General features: G+C 41.7%; 1 protein-coding gene across 6 annotated transcripts in view; it reads left to right on the forward strand.

Annotated features, from left to right (window-relative positions):
- SLC7A2 (solute carrier family 7 member 2) overlaps positions 1 to 17,559 on the forward strand; it is a 201,741-nt gene that overhangs the window by 165,390 nt on the left and 18,792 nt on the right. For all 6 annotated transcript variants that reach the window (XM_075347088.1, XM_075347089.1, XM_075347092.1 and 3 more), the window contains exons 8-9: positions 279 to 381; positions 15,663 to 15,868. In XM_075347088.1, coding sequence (XP_075203203.1) covers positions 279 to 381; positions 15,663 to 15,868 — 309 coding nt within the window. The remainder of the gene's footprint in view (positions 1 to 278; positions 382 to 15,662; positions 15,869 to 17,559) is intronic.

The raw sequence follows: 17,559 nt of genomic DNA on the forward strand, positions 1-17,559 counted from the left end.
TGTCTTACCTATAACTAATTACATAATAGGAACATGGCACATCCAGGCACTACGTACATAGACATCTGGCTCTGTGGTCCTATAGTGAGTGGACTGAAGCTTATAGTAGCTTTCAAGACATTTTGGGATGAAAGCGCTGTCCATTCATGTTATATGCCAATCTTTGCATTGTTTTGTTTGCTTTTTCAGGGCAATATCAGAATTTGCCTTCTATCTATGCACACGATTATACTTGTCATGTAACTAGACCTAAAATACATCTTTATTGTTTCTTACAGCTATAATGGCATTTCTCTTTGACCTGAAAGCTCTGGTTGATATGATGTCCATTGGAACGCTCCTGGCCTATTCCCTTGTGGCAGCCTGTGTCCTCATCCTCCGGTATAGTTAATGCCATCTTTATCACTTACGTAATTTACAATAGAAAAAGGGCTATGTTTTGGCATAGATTGTATGAATCAATAGGTTTAAAAACAAAAACACATTCATAATAAATCATGTCTTATTTATCTAATAATGGATAAAAATAAATCATATTTTCAACAATCCTGCTGTAAAAATAGAAGTGTGAAGTAAGGGAGGGATGTGTTACCTTATACTCAGTGTCACGTAATATGCATACATTTAGTGACAGGAATAAATGCTTGGAAGCTGATAGGAACAGTTCAATAATAATCCCACAGCTACATTTAAAATATAACCTGTACTAGACATTGTGTCTTTTCTTATGTATAGGTACTGTTAGTGTTACGCCACGTGCACACATTGAGTATTTGGTGAGTTTTTACCTCAGTATTTGTAAGGCCACGTGCACACACTGAGTATTTACTGAGCTTTTACCTCAGTATTTGTAAGGCTGGATTCACATTTGTGAGAGACTCGCGCGAGTCTCACATCGTATCACCCGGCATGGCCACATACTCTCCTGACAGGAGCGGGTCAGCTGCATGTATTTCTATGCAGCTGAGATGCTCCTGTCCAGAGAGCTGCAGGCCATGTCGGGTGATGTGATGCAAGATTTGCACGAGTCTCTCACAAGTGTGACTCTGGCCTAAGAGAAAACCAGGCGTGGGTGATAAATACAGAAGTGGTGCCTGTTTTTCTATCAGGCCTCGTGCCACATTGAGTATTTAATGAACTTTTTACCTCAGTAGAGTGGAACAATCAGAGGGAAAGTATAATAGAGACACGGGCACCGCTGCTGTATTTATCACCCACTCCTGGTTTTGGCTACAAATACTGAGGTAAAAACTCACCAAGTACCGAATGTGAACGTAGCCTTAGAATTCCTGCTGAAATTTCAGACAGAATAGCAGGTAAATTTATCTTGTTCGATTTTATATTACTTTGTTACTAACCAAATCATTCTCACTGTTAGGGTATGCTCACACAAGCGTATGACGCATATGAGTGTAATGCGAGAAAATCTCGTATTGCACTCGCATCAATGAGGATCAATGAGGGAGAGCAGATGCTTAGCTTGTTTCGCATCCAGATTCTGGATGAGCAAAAAGTTGCAGCATGCTGCGATTGTCAGCGAGAGACGTGTCACTTGCACCCACACAAGTCTATGGGTGTGAGTGAACCATCGGACTGCACTCAGATAACATCCAAGTGCAGTGCGATATACGCACAGGCTGACAATGGAGGAAATGGGGATTTTACTCCCTCCCTCTCCTCAGAAGCTCCTCCCTCTCCTCCGCAGCTGTGACCTGAATACAGTTGCATGACACTCGGCTCACACTGGCAGCAGAGCGGGAGTCAAAGGTCATTAGCATATCGCATCCAATATGTCAGGCCACCACCAGGGGAAGCTGGAGCCCTGTAGGAAAAGACACTACACAGAGCTAAATCAGCATGGAGGTGGACATACAGTGTGTGCTGGAGCACTGCCCTGCATAGTCAGCCAGAATACGGAGGGGTGTACGGGGATGGTCAGGCAGGCCAGGTCATACACAGTACGGTGAGAAAGAAGACTAGAGGAATGAGAAAAAGCGGATTCGAGGTCAGGCTGAGGTCAGTACCAGAGGAAGCAACCGAGTGAGGAGGTAGGAGAAGGGGAAACGACTGGGGCTATTGTGGGAAGGAAGGAGGTGGGACAGAACACAGACAGAGCACAGGGGAAGGACGGATCAGGAAACACTTACAGGGACCAGCAATCACAGGCAAAGCAGTGCTTAGCTTATAGCCGACGCTGGTTCACCAGAGATGACAGAATGTAAAGCTCTGGAAGTGAGGCCCGAGAAAAGGCTCCACCCCGTAGCCATGTGGACGGGGAGGTGAAACCATGACATTATGCACTCGCATTGGATGCCATACAATCGTGTGAATCCAGCCTTAAAAGGTTATTCCTACAATATCAGTCATTGTTCAGTGTCTTTAAGAGGACCTGTTACAAGTGTAAAAGTGGTGAGTTTCCACTATTATTGTATTCTCCCCTGAGTATTATTTATTTTATTTTTTTGCTTTTTATTTCAACCACCATATGGTTCCAGATATAAACAGAGATATGAGCCTTTTTATTTAAGTCTAAAGCTGGTGTCACACTAAGCGACAGCGACAACGACGTCGCTGTTACGTCACCATTTTCGGTGACGTAACAGCGACCTTGTAAGTCGCTGTTATTATCGCTGCTTAGCTGTCAAACACAGCAGAAGCAGCGATCATAACATCGCTGTGCTACATGTGCAGAGAGCAGGGAGCCGCGCTTAGCGCTGGCTCCTTGCTCTCCTACAGTACACATCGGGTTAATTAACCCGATGTGTGCTGCAGCTACATGTCACAGTGCAGAGAGCAGGGAGCCGCGCGCACTGCTTAGCGCTGGCTCCTTGCTCTCCTTGCTACAGTATGCATCGGGTTAATTACCCGATGCATACTGCAGCCACATGTCACAGTGCAGGAGCCGGCGCTGGCAGCAAGAGCGGAGGCTGGTAACCAGCGTAAACATCGGGTAACTAGGGAAAGGTCTTCCCTTGGTTACCCGATGTTTACGCTGGTTACAGCTTACCGCAGCTGCCAGTGCCGGCTCCTGCTCGCTTCATTTCGTCGCTCTCTCGCTGTCACACACAGCGATGTGTGTGTCACAGCGGGAGAGTGACGACCAAAAAATGAAGCTGGACATTCAGCAACGACCGGCGACCTCACAGCAGGGGCCAGGTCGTTGCTGGATGTCACACACAGCGACAGCGACGGGACGTCGCTGCAACGTCACAGAAAATGGTGACGTAGCAGCGACGTCGTTGTCGTCGTCGTTATGTGTGACACCAGCTTTATTCTTCTTTACCAAGGGGGTGTAAAGATCATAAAAATCAGCATATGGCTAAATAAAAAAAAAACAAAACATGAGACAAAATACTCAGGGGAGACACAAGAATAAAATTAGAGCAAACACTGGCCAGTTTTGATCTCGTAACAAGTTCTGAGTAAGGAGCCACTTTTTTTCTTCGATATTTTACCCTTGGAGTGAAGCTTTTAAGCCCTTCACAGCCTCAGATTTTCTGTTTTTACACTTTAGTTTTTTCCTCATGTTCTTTCAAGAGCCACATCTGTTTAAGGCTATGTGCCCACGCTGCGGATTTTGCGCGGATTTTGCGCGGATTTTGCCGCGGATTTGCCGCGGATTTCCCGAAAATCTGCAGCAGCAGCACTTCCAAGCCATTTCAATGGCATTTTGGAAATGCTGTGTCCATGCTGCGGATTTTTCCGCTGCGGATTTGCCGCGGATTTTGATCCGGAAAAATCTGCAGCATGTCAATTGTTTGGTGCAGATTTGGTCCGGATTTTTGGTTTTGAATGGGGGAAAAAAAAAAAAATGAAATCCGCATCAAAATCCGCGGCAAATCCGCGGTAAATCCACGGTAAATTCGCGGTAAATCCGCGGGTGCGGATTTGCCGCGAAAGTCGCGGATTTTCAGGCAGAAAAATCCGCAGGGACATTCTAGCGTGGACACATAGCCTTATAGTTCCATTCCAATAGCCATATGAGGGCTTGCTTTTTCTGGGACGAGTTGTACTTTTGAAAGACATCATTTATTTTATCATGAGATACACTGGAAAACAAATCCAAGTGTGTGGAAATTGAAAAAAAAAATGCAATTCCACAATTGTTTTTTGGATTTTTTATTTACCATGTTCACTATATTGTAAAACTGACTGGGCACTATGATTATCCAGGTCAGTCCAGGTAGGCAGATACCAAACATATATAGTTATAATAAGCTATATAATTTAAGCATGCGTTTTTGGCATTATAGTGAGGTCAAGAGGTTTCCTTTTGCCCTCACATGCAGGCCGACTTTAAAAAAAGAGTCAAACAATAAGATAAATTTATTTTTAACATAAATATTAAATCTCAATAATCTTTTTATGAAAATTATCATTATAGTGTATGATTTAAAGCATGATTTTTTTTTTCCTTTTTTTCGTAGTGTTTGAATGTTCAAACTTTATTTAGAAGTGTCTTTGTATTGAAAACGCATCCCATTTTAAGCACTGAAAAAGCATGTAAAACGAGGTCAAACGCGGCAAAAACTCAAGAAAAACGCATGCATTTTTCCTGCGTTTTTGTGGTCACAACGAAATTTGACATTGACAAATTCTGCCAGAGGATGCGTTTTTTTCTGCAAGGTACAGGACGCAACGTGCACACATAACCTTACTGGGAGGTGGATAATGGGCGCTGTGCTGGCTGCTGGGGCTGTGCTGGCTGTAGGGGCTGTGCTGGCTGTGGGCGCTATACTGGCTGTGGGCGCTGTGCTTGCTGTGTGGAGTAGAGCATTGCGATGCGGTAAGTGTTCGAGATGCTCTGTCGGCGGTGCATGCTTCAATGGTGCCCAGACTCGGTACATGCGCCGATGGAGCTCTCTGCTCAAGATCTCATCTGCGCATGCATCGCATCCAGCCCATTGATCTTTTTGCCGAGGACTTATGGAAAATTGTGCCCGGAGATGGTGCGTGCGCAGATGAGATCTTGACTTGTCATTGAGCTCAATCTGTGCATGCGCCAACTCCAAGCTCCATTTCTTTGAAGCCGCACCACTGACAGAGCATCTGGGACACCCACCGCACTGCCTGCAGCATGGCCCTACTCCAGCATTGCCTCTGCCTCCTGTGACCCCACTTCACCACTGCTGCCGCCCTCCTCCCAGTAAGACACCACCAGATTGTAAGACTGACCCCCTTTTTTTTGCCTATTGTATTCTCTCTAAATTTGCGGTGCGTCTTATAATCCGGTGCGTCTTATAAAACAAAAAATATGGTACCTTACAAAGGAAAACAATACAATTCACATATCACAATCATTACAAAAGACGCAGGACATTATTCATATTACATTACACTGAACACTATGATGATGCGATTGGTGTCATCAAGGGCAGGAACACGTCAGCCATAGTCCACCACTCTTTGACTTGATTGACAGTTTTGGCTTTATAGCAGCAGAGGAGGGCAGAGATAGGTGGAAAACAAGTAGATGAGAATTTGCTCATAACTAGAGTTGAGCGGACTGCAAATAATCCGGGTCCGGCGGATCAGCGGCGGGTTGACAAAGAAGTCCGAATCCGGAATCTGGAATATGAGAGAGAGAGAGAGAGAGAAAAAAAAAAAATGCCGAATACGGATCGTGCACCCGCAATCCCGCATCCAGGTCGGACTCGGATCTGCCGCTCAAACCGCGCAGATCCGGATTTTGCCGGTCCGGGTCTGCGCCCCGACTCCCCGTGCTTGGTTTGAACTGACATTTTATGTTGAAAAACTCTCTTTTGCCTAATGTGTACAGTATAAGACAATTAAGCATATATTGTAGTCACATTCGCTATGTTATATTGTGGAAAGTTCAGCAAGTCTCATCACCATTGAGATGAATGGATCTGATTTTCAATTTAAATAATTTCTGCAACAAAATCTGCAGTATGAGAAAAACTTCAGGCTGAGCGTGATGGGGGTGAATATAATAAAATATATGACAATACAGCTGGGCATGTATGGAGTAAATGATTCAGTGATTCCAGTGCTCTATACAAGAAAATGAGACACATCAGTTATTTTAAGTTTTATAGATTCTGATACTTGTATTACATTAGGACAGACTTATTACAGCTGCATTAGACATCACTGGAAGAAGCCCAAAACCTCCATATGCTGTAGCTGGGATGTTCTTCCAAATTGGCCGCATTTTCCAAAGAAATTAACCACTTTAATATGCAAAGAAAATTTAGATTTTTCCCTTTTCTAATTGTATGTGTTTTGTCAATGTCCCAAAGTACATGAGAGACTCTGATAATGTATTTTATTTCATTAATGGGTTATTCCCCCCCAAAACACTACTATTATCCATAGGATAATACCCCAGTGATCCCATAGCAGTGGGGCTCTGCATCCCTATATTGAATTGAGTGGAGGTGCACTTGCTTGTCCTGCGTTCTATGCATTGTCTATGGAACTAGCAGTAATATCTGAGGATGCAGTCCTATAGACAATGAATGGAGTGGAGGTGCACATGCTCGGTCTACAGTATATGCATTACCTATGGAGCCACCAGTAATAGCTGAGGATGCAGTCCTATAGACAGTGATTGGTGAGGAGGTGCGCATTCTCGACCTACGTTCATTGTATTGCCTATGGCACTGCCAAGTAATAGCTAAGAATGCAGTCCTACAGACAATGAATGGAATGAAGGTCAAGCAAGCACACCTCAACTCCATTTAGAATTGAGGTTCCAGAGCCACAATTTTGGGATCACTGGTATCCCAGCAGTGAGACCCCCAGCATTCAACAAGTCATGTATTTTTAGGGAGTAACCCTTTAATGAAAGTGCAGGAAGGTTTTAAAAATCCTTCATTCATTAGCTGTCCCAGGAAAATACATAGAACCAGGTCAAGTGGTCTTTCGTTCAGTACAGTCTGATCCCATTATAATTCGCTGGAGATTACTGGAATTTATATTTTGCATTCATTTTTTTGCATTGGGTGGTCTAAATCTGCAAACTATCAGTGAGAATGTCAGCAGAAAAACTGAAATTGGCTTTTCCAGGGCAGTCATGTGTCAGATCTTAGCTATTATTTTTTTTATTATATCAAATCTCTCACTTTCTTCCCATGGGGAATTTGCCTGAACTGACCTTACAGCTGTCCAGAGCTCGAGGAGATACCAACTTTATAGTAGAACCATTAACCACTAAATTAGTATATTACAACTGAGAAAATAGAAAAAAATAAGGTTACATACCTATTAATTATATTTGTAGTAATACTGTAGTATTACACTTTTAATAAAATGTTGTTGTACCGTAGGGATGAAGAGGTCTAAAATAACAAACGGATATGTTACTCACCTCCCTGTGGTCTTTGTTGACTGACTGCAGAGAAGATGTCACATCTACAGTGGTCCCAACCACTGCAGCCAATCACTGGGCTCAGTGGCTCATGCTAACTAAAGTGATTGTCTGAAGCGGTTAAAAGTGCTGTAGATGCAACACTTTTTTCAGCCAATCAACATTGTGATTGCTGCCCTATTGAAACTTACTTGGTACACCAGAACACTGCTCCCCGGCAGCCAGTGCCAAAGTTTGGACACACCTTCTCATTCAAAGAGTTTTCTTTATTTTCATGACTGAAAATTGTAGATTCACATTGAAGGCATCAATACTATGAATTAACACATGTGGAATGAAATACTTAACAAAAAAGTGTGAAACAACTGAAAATTTGTCTTATATTCTAGGTTCTTCAAAGTAGCCACCTTTTGCTTTGATTACTGCTTTGCACACTCTTGGCATTCTCTTGATGAGCTTCAAGAGGTAGTCACCGGAAATGGTTTTCCAACAGTCTTGAAGGAGTTCCCAGAGATGCGTAGCACTCGTTGGCCCTTTTGCCTTCACTCTGTGGTCCAGCTCACCCCAAACCATCTCGATTGGGTTCAGGTCTTGTGACTGTGGAGGACAGGTCATCTGGCGTAGTTCCCCATCACTCTCCTTAGTCAAATAGCCCTTACACAGCCTGTAGGTGTGTTTGGGGTCATTGTCCAGTTCAAAAATAAATGATGGTCCAACTAAACGCAAACCGGATGGAATAGCATGCCGCTGCAAGATGCTGTGGTAGGCATGCTGGTTCAGTATGCCTTCAATTTTGAATAAATCCCCTAACAGTGTCACCAGCAAAGCACCCCCACACCATCACACCTCCTCCTCCATGCTTCACGGTGGGAACCAGGCATGTAGAGTCCATCCATTCACCTTTTCTGCGTCGCACAAAGACACGGTGGTTGGATCCAAAGATCTCAAATTTGGACTCATCAGACCAAAGCACAGATTTCCACTGGTCTAATGTTCATTCCTTGTGTTCTTTAGCCCAAACAAGTCTCTTCTGCTTGTTGCCTGTCCTTAGCAGGGGTTTCCTAGCAGCTGTTTTACCATGAAGACCTGCTGCACAAAGTCTTTATAGTTTTTATAGTTGTTCTAGAGATAAGAAGGTGTGTCCAAACTTTTGGTCTGTACTGTGTATATATATATATATATATATATATATATATATATATATATATATACCGCTCAAAAAAATGAAGGGAGCACTTAAACAACACGATAGAATATTAGTGTTCCCTTTATTTTTTTATATTTTTTAAGTCTCCTCTGCTTGTTTACTGTCCTTAGCAGTGGTTTACTAGCAGCTATTTTACCATGAAGGCCTGTTGCACAAAGTCTCCTCTTAACAGTTGTCTTAAAGAGGTGTCTGTTGCTAGAACTCTGTGTGGCATTGACCTGGTCTCTAATTTGAGCTGCTGTTAACCTGCGATTTCTGAGGCTGGTGACTCAGATAAACTAATCCTCCGCAGCAGAGGTGACTCTTGATCTTCCTTTCCTGGGGCGGTCCTCATGTGAGCCAGTTTCTTTGTAGCGTTTGATGGTTTTTAGCACTGCTCTTGGGGACACTTTCAAAGTTTTCCCAATTTTTCGGACTGACTGACCTTCATTACTTAAAGTAATGATGGCCACTCGTTTTGTTTTACTTGGCTGCTTTTTTTCTTGCCATAATACAATTTCTAACAGTCTATTCAGTAGGACTAAATCAATCAAGAAATAATGTCTGGAACTCCATTCAGAGTCTGAACTGGGTGCAAAAACCTAAAAAATCTACACTATATGGAGAGAAGGTATGCACACCATTGACTATGGAAGGGGAATATATGAAAAGCAGAAACTGCTGTGTGAATACTGACATGAAAAATCCAATAGCTATATGTAAGAGTGAAAGTATGAAAAATGGAACCTGCATTACTGCCATGAACATATGAATAAAGAGAAATTTAGCTACTGAATTGATCAATGCAACAGAGCCCCAACACTACGCCAAAGTATTTCTCTACGTTGGGGTCCCTAGCTAGTGTGTGTCCTCTCATGCAGTTAAAAAACTTACCGTGTATGGGAAGCTGAGACCCAGACTATATATGCGTATAATGTGGACTGGTAATAGGTGCGGGTGGGGCCGGGTTCACAACGCAGCTTCCCATACACGGTGACACACACTAGCTAGGGACCCCAACGTAGAGAAATACTTTGGCGTAGTGTTGGGGCTCTGTTGCATTCATCAATTCAATAGCTAAATTTCTCTTTATTCATATGTTCATGGCAGTAATGCAAATTCCATTTTTCATATTTTCATTCTTACATATAGCTATTGGATTTTTCATGTCAGTATTCACACAGCAGTTTGTGCTTTTCATATATTCCCCTTACTGGTGTGCATACCTTATCTCCATATATTCAGTAGGACTATCAGCTGTGTATCCACCAGACTTCTGCACAACACAACTGATGGTCTCAACCCCATTTATAAGGCAGAAATCCCACTTATTAAACCTGACAGGGGACACCTGTGAAGTGAGAACCATTTCCGGTGACTACCTCTTGAAGCTCATCAAGAGAATGCCAAGAGTGTGCAAAGCGGTAATCAAAGAAAAAGGTGGCTACTTTGAAGAACCTAGAATATAAGACATATTTTCAGTTGTTTCACACTTTTTTGTTAAGTATTTCATTCCACATGTGTGAATTTATAGTTTTGATGCCTTCAATGTGAATCTACAATTTTTAGAGTCATGAAAATAAAGAAAACTCTTTGAATGAGAAGCTGTGTCCAAACTGTTGGTCTGTACAGTATATAATGTGTTGTCTGATCCTCTACATTATCTTGACCCTTTCACAACATTGACTTCATATATATGGTGTATGTCGGAAGCGGGTATGTGGAGCGGCTTACGGTGTGAGCTCACCCCATACTTGGTGGATGATGTCTGTGTATAACAGCCAGGACCTGCCGCTAGCAATCACTCCACCCTCGATTGTTAGGAACCTGTCATCAGGTTTTTGCTACCTCATCTGAGAGCAGCATGGTGTAGGCAAAGAGACTCTGAATCCACTTAGATACTGGGTGCAGCCATTCTGACAAAATGAGAATTTTTAGATTTAGCAAAGCAGCATAGCTGAGAGCTGACCCACCCACACCAGGAGATTGTACATTGACAGTGAGGTGTCAATCTGAGGAGAGGGTATGCCAGACTGCCATGCCAGTGCCAGCAAGTCCTAGCAATGATAATCACCAAGTGATAAAGCCTTTAGTTTCAGTAAACAAGAGCACACAGCCTAATACGACAGGCATAGTTGTTTTTATTTGTTTTTAGGCTTTTTTAACCCCCTACAGCATGCTGTCCTCAGATTACATAGCAAAAAGCTGCTGACAGATTCCCTTTAACCTGTTAAATCCCGTTGTCAAACTCTGACAGCAGAATTTAACATGCAGTGGGTCTGCTGAAGACCACCGTATTTGTTATAGCAGCACTCCTTAGAAACCTACCATTGGTCGACCTTCAAAAGGAGACTGTGATTTTCACTATACAGTATATAGCAATGCTGTGGCATTGCTGTATAGCACAGGTGATCGGACGATCGCATGTTATAGTCCCTAAAGGTGACTATTAGGCTATGTGCGCACGCTGCGTATTTACTGCGGATTTGCCACAGATTTGCTGGAGAAAATGTGTCTAACATTTCTGCAGTCAATCCCCAGCAAAACCCTTGGGTATAAAAAAATTCTGTGCGCACGCTGCGTTTTTTTATACCTGCGGATTTACCCGCGGATTTTACGCTTCGGAATTAATGTGCATGTCACTTCTTTTCCGCAGGTACCTGCTTTTTTTTGCCATAGATAATGGTAAAAATCCGCAGGGACCAACCTGCGGAAAAATCGCAGCAAATCCGCACCAAACCGCGGAAAAACTGCATTTTGGTTCCGGATTTTCCTTGAGAAAAAGTCACTTTCTAGTGCGCACATGGCCTTAAAAACAGTGAAAAGTAAAAAAAAAATGTTTTTAAAAATATGAATATATATGCCCATTAAAAATAAAGATAATAAAAAAATACACATGTAGTATTGCAGCATTCAGAAACGTCCAATCTGTCAAAATATAAAAATATTTACCACAAGCGGTAAATACTGTAAACAAAAGAAATTCAAGAACGCCAAAATTAAATTTTTGGGGTCATTACAATACCACAAAAAAATGCTGTAACAAGCGATCAAAATATCAAATCTATCTCAAAATGGTATCAATGAAAATGTTGTCTCGCCCCTCAAAAAATAAGCCATTTCACTGCTCCATCGACCAAAAAATTAAAATGTTACGGTTCTTGGATCCTGGCGACACAACCCGCAAATTTTTTTTTACGAACTTCTGATTTTTTTTCTTCACTAAAATAATAAAAAAACTGGACACGTTTGGTATCTCCATAATCGTACTCCAAGTCCCCAAAAACATGTCAGAATTTAGGTGGTTTTTTTTCACAATTTCTCCAGATTTGGATGTTTTTCCGTTTCATAGTATGCTACGGTATGTGATAAAATTAATGATGTCATTAAAAAAGCCCATCTGATCCCGCAAAAAAACATATCAATGTGCACAGAGGGATGAAGAAAAGTTATGGCTCTCGGAAGAAGGGGAGGAAAAAAGGAAAAGGCATAAACGTAAATTGGCACCATCGTGAAGGGGCTAAAGAGGCTTGGGAACTCAAAGAGGTCACTTGGAAGTCAGAGAGGGGTAGCCTGGCATTTGGGACCCTTCTACTATCCAGAGTTGAGCGCCACTAACATGGAGTGGAACTCGCTCTTTTAGAGCCAGACAATCCATATAATTACATGAATACTACATCTTCCCTCGAGCAGCATTACATGTATCACTGATTGCTGCTGATTGGTTCGGATGTTGGCACTCTTGCAGCGATTACAGCATAAACGTCAGTCGAGACCGCTGCAGCTAATCATTGGCTTTAGCTGTGATAATTTAATGTACCACATATCACTGTTGAAGCCAGTTTTATGACTAATAATCAAGCAAACAATGGACATGATGGACATAAGCCTTGCAGGTTCACTGTGGATCAACATAGAGGCGACACTGGGCACTTTGGAAAAATTTATAGGGTTAGCCAGGATTTTTTACAATCACCAGAATACCCACTTTATACTATGTCATGGTGTTGTATTTATGCACTTAGCTTTCAGAGTAAAAAGTCTATATTTTATACTTGTAGCATATAGCATTGATCTTTTCTTGCACTTAAATAAGTAAATCTTAAAAAGATTTCCTGTATACATGACCTTGTGCTTACTATCACAATAATACTAGATGGAGAAGGTCGGAAAAAGCAATTCATTATATTGTTTAGAAGATGTCAATTAAAAAGTCTGTCTAGAGTCTTTATACAGCATATACAGTTAGGTCCAGAAATATTTGGACAGTGACACAATTTTCGCGAGTTGGGCTCTGCATGCCACCACATTGGATTTGAAATGAAACCTCTACAACAGAATTCAAGTGCAGATTGTAACGTTTAATTTGAAGGTTTGAACAAAAATATCTGATAGAAATTGTAGGAATTGTACACATTTCTTTACAAACACTCCACATTTTAGGAGGTCAAAAGTGATTGGATAAATAAACCAAACCCAAACAAAATAATTTTATTTTCAATATTTTGTTGCGAATCCTTTGGAGGCAATCACTGCCTTAAGTCTGGAACCCATGGACATCACCAAACGCTGGGTTTCCTCCTTCTTAATGCTTTGCCAGGCCTTTACAGCTGCAGCCTTCAGGTCTTGCTTGTTTGTGGGTCTTTCCGTCTTAAGTCTGGATTTGAGCAAGTGAAATGCATGCTCAATTGGGTTAAGATCTGGTGATTGACTTGGCCATTGCAGAATGTTCCACTTTTTTGCACTCATGAACTCCTGGGTAGCTTTGGCTGTATGCTTGGGGTCATTGTCCATCTGTACTATGAAGCGCCGTCCGATCAACTTTGCGGCATTTGGCTGAATCTGGGCTGAAAGTATATCCCTGTACACTTCAGAATTCATCCGGCTACTCTTGTCTGCTGTTATGTCATCAATAAACACAAGTGACCCAGTGCCATTGAAAGCCATGCATGCCCATGCCATCACGTTGCCTCCACCATGTTTTACAGAGGATGTGGTGTGCCTTGGATCATGTGCCGTTCCCTTTCTTCTCAAAACTTTTTTCTTCCCATCATTCTGGTACAGGTTGATCTTTGTCTCATCTGTCCATAGAATACTTTTCCAGAACTGAGCTGGCTTCATGAGGTGTTTTTCAGCAAATTTAACTTTGGCCTGTCTATTTTTGGAATTGATGAATGGTTTGCATCTAGATGTGAACCCTTTGTATTTACTTTCATGGAGTCTTCTCTTTACTGTTGACTTAGAGACAGATACACCTACTTCACTGAGAGTGTTCTGGACTTCAGTTGATGTTGTGAATGGGTTCTTCTTCACCAAAGAAAGTATGCGGCGATCATCCACCACTGTTGTCATCCGTGGACGCCCAGGCCTTTTTGAGTTCCCAAGCTCACCAGTCAATTCCTTTTTTCTCAGAATGTACCCGACTGTTGATTTTGCTACTGCAAGCATGTCTGCTATCTCTCTGATGGATTTTTTCTTTTTTTTCAGCCTCAGGATGTTCTGCTTCACCTCAATTGAGAGTTCCTTAGACCGCATGTTGTCTGGTCACAGCAACAGCTTCCAAATGCAAAACCACACACCTGTAATCAACCCCAGACCTTTTAACTACTTCATTGATCACAGGTTAACGAGGGAGACGCCTTCAGAGTTAATTGCAGCCCTTAGAGTCCCTTGTCCAATTACTTTTGGTCCCTTGAAAAGGAGGAGGCTCTGCATTACAGAGCTATGATTCCTAAACCCTTTCTCCGATTTGGATGTGAAAACTCTCATATTGCAGCTGGGAGTGTGCACTTTCAGCCCATATTATATATATATAATTGTATTTCTGAACATGTTTTTGTAAACAGCTAAAATAACAAAACTTGTGTCACTGTCCAAATATTTGTGGACCTAACTGTATATATATATATATATATATATATATATATATATATATGAAGGGAACCCTAATATTCTATCGTGTTGTTTAAGTGTTCCCTTCATTTTTTTGAGCAGTATATATATATATATATATATATATATACACAGTACAGACCAAAAGTTTGGACACACCTTCTTATCTCTAGAACAACTATAAAGGGGAGACTTTGTGCAGCAGGCCTTCATGGTAAAATAGCTGCTAGGAAACCACTGCTAAGGACAGGCAATAAGCAGAAAAGACTTGTTTGGGCTAAAGAACACAAGGAATGGACATTAGACCAGTGGAAATCTGTGCTTTGGTCTGATGAGTCCAAATTTGAGATCTTTGGATCCCAGCACTGTGTCTTTGTAGAAAAGGTGAACGGATGGACTCTACATGCCTGGTTCCCACCATGAAGCATGGAGGAGGAGGTGTGATGGTGTGGGGGTGCTTTGCTGGTGACACTGTTGGAGATTTATTCAAAATTGAGGGCATACAGAACCAGCATGGCTACCACAGCATCTTGTAGCGGCGTGCTATTCCATCCGGTTTGCGTTTCGTTGGACCATCATTTATTTTTCAACTGGACAATGACCCAAAACATACCTTCCAGGCTGTGTAAGGGCTATTTGACTAAGAATGAGAGTGATGGGATGCTACGCCGATGACCTGGTCTCTATGGTCACCGGACCTGAACCCAATCGAGATGGTTTGGGGTGAGCTGGACCGCAGAGTGAAGGCAAAAGGGCCAACAAGTGCTAAGCATCTCTGGGAACTCCTTCAAGACTGTTGGAAAACCATTTCCGGTGACTACCTCTTGAAGCTCATCAAGAGAATGGCAAGAGTGTGCAAAGCAGTAATCAAAGCAAAAGGTGGCTACTTTGAAGAACCTAGAATATAAGACATATTTTCAGTCGTTTCACACTTTTTTAAGTATTTCATTCCACATGTGTTAATTCATAGTATTGATGCCTTCAATGTGAATCTACAATTTTTAGAGTCATGAAAATAAAGAAAACTCTTTGAATGAGAAGGTGTGTCCAAACTTTTGGTCTGTACTGTACATTAGTTCATAAAAGAGGATAATTCAGAGGCGAATTAGGTTAATATTAGGGACACAGTAAATATGTATAATGCAGTAGATGCATATTCTTCTGAGTATTACTGTAGAGTAACTAAGTAATATAAGAAGTCTGACTGTAATTCTTATTAAGCACAATATTTTTGCATTGTTCTCTATACAGGTACCAGCCCGGCCTTGGTTACGAAAAGCCTAAATGTGTCCCAGATAAAGAAATGCTGTCGGCGTCAGAGAGAGAATCAATGATGAACGAATCCCAGATTATCATCCTGCAAGAACAAGGATTTAGTTTTCATTCCCTTCTCTATCCCCCGAGCCTACCCACAGAACAGTCCGCCTCAGTGGTCAGCTTACTTGTCGGACTTCTGGGTAAGACTGAGCCTATAGTATAACTATACCCCCCATTCATTAACACTGGCTTTGGTATGCAAGTCCTAATAAGGGGCGTGCAAGAATAAGATACGCTAAATTCATTAAGAGGTGTACACCACTTAATGAATTCGGCATTTTATTAGGGGCATGGCGTAAGATCTATGGTGTAAGAAACGCCGGACCTATTGATGAATTTGATAGGTGGACATAGCTGTGTGCCGTGCTGGCCTGCTTCCGACCCAGCTACCCTACACCAAAAGGCACAACATTTTTGCACAACTCCACATGGTGCAAACATTTTCAGTCTTTTACGACAATTTTCTGGTGAAATACTTTGATTAATTGCCCCTAAATGTGTTTCTAGGAAGCTTGTATCATGAAGTCGTTATCTAATTACTTTGGACTATTCAATGAATAGAGAATGCCATATTATAGTATTTTTTGGTCCCACTTTTTGGTAGGCCAGCATTCAAGCCCACATTTCCCTAATCATGATTACTGATTTCTGGGCCGCCGGTAGCAGGACCCCTAACTTCAGCGACTCGAGATTTTTATATCTTTCACCTTGTCCACCATGCACGTCAGATGTGAAGTTCTTAAATAGAATTTTCACCAGGTTTTTGCCACCTAATCAGAGAGCAGCATAATGTAAAGACAGAGATTCTGATTCCAACAATGTGATTAAATCCTTGTCTTATCAGCAGGAGATTATCATTAGAGGACTAGTGTTGTGATGTAGTCCTCCATATTCATGAGCTCTGTATAACCCTGCCCCATCACTGATTAGCAGCTTCCTGCCTAATTGTGCATAGTGAACACAGAAAGCTGCCAATCAGTGTTGTTGGTGGGAATATACAGAGCTCGGTATTCAGAGGACTGCTACATCTGCAAAAGATAAAACAGTGATTTTATCAAAACTGCAGCAAGCAGGTCAGTAAATGACACCGCTGGAATCAGGCTCTCTGCACCTACACTATGCGGCTCTCACATGGGGTATCAAAAACCTGGTGACAGATTTTCTTTATACCCTAATGTAAAATCCGGACAATGTCTAATTTTCATGTTTACCTATATGGTTAATGGTACAACTGGCCTATCAAAAACCAGAGTTGTTCCTCAGATCCCTCTTGATGATGCCAAAGTGTATGTTAACATCACAATGGACGTACATTGACATTAGTTGTATCTATTCATGCTTTGTGGAAAAATCTGAGCTTAAATAGTAGTACTTATATATAAACTATAATCACAGAGGCACTTGTAATGAGAAGCTTCGGTCGCAGGATCAACCGATCAGAAATGGGGTTCCCCAGGCCTGTAACAGGAGATTAGGAAAGAAAGGAATGGGCCCAGCACCAATTCAATAAAATATAAAAAAAATTTCTTTTATTGGTATCCAGTTAAAATAATGTCGGGGAACTCACTGTACAAAAATATGTATAGCAGGTGAAACTTTACGCGTTTCGGACGAAAAAATTATCTAAAATCAGAAGAGTCCTTAATCATAAGTTCTCTTCTGATTTTAGATAATTTTTTCGTCCGAAACGCGTAAAGTTTCACCTGCTATACATATTTTTGTACAGTGAGTTCCCCGACATTATTTTAACTGGATACCAATAAAAGAAAAAATTTTTTTTTATATTTTATTGAATTGGTGCTGGGCCCATTCCTTTCTTTCCTAATCTCCT

Source organism: Anomaloglossus baeobatrachus, chromosome 1 (genome assembly GCF_048569485.1).
Source record: "Anomaloglossus baeobatrachus isolate aAnoBae1 chromosome 1, aAnoBae1.hap1, whole genome shotgun sequence".
Lineage (NCBI taxonomy): Eukaryota > Metazoa > Chordata > Amphibia > Anura > Aromobatidae > Anomaloglossus > Anomaloglossus baeobatrachus.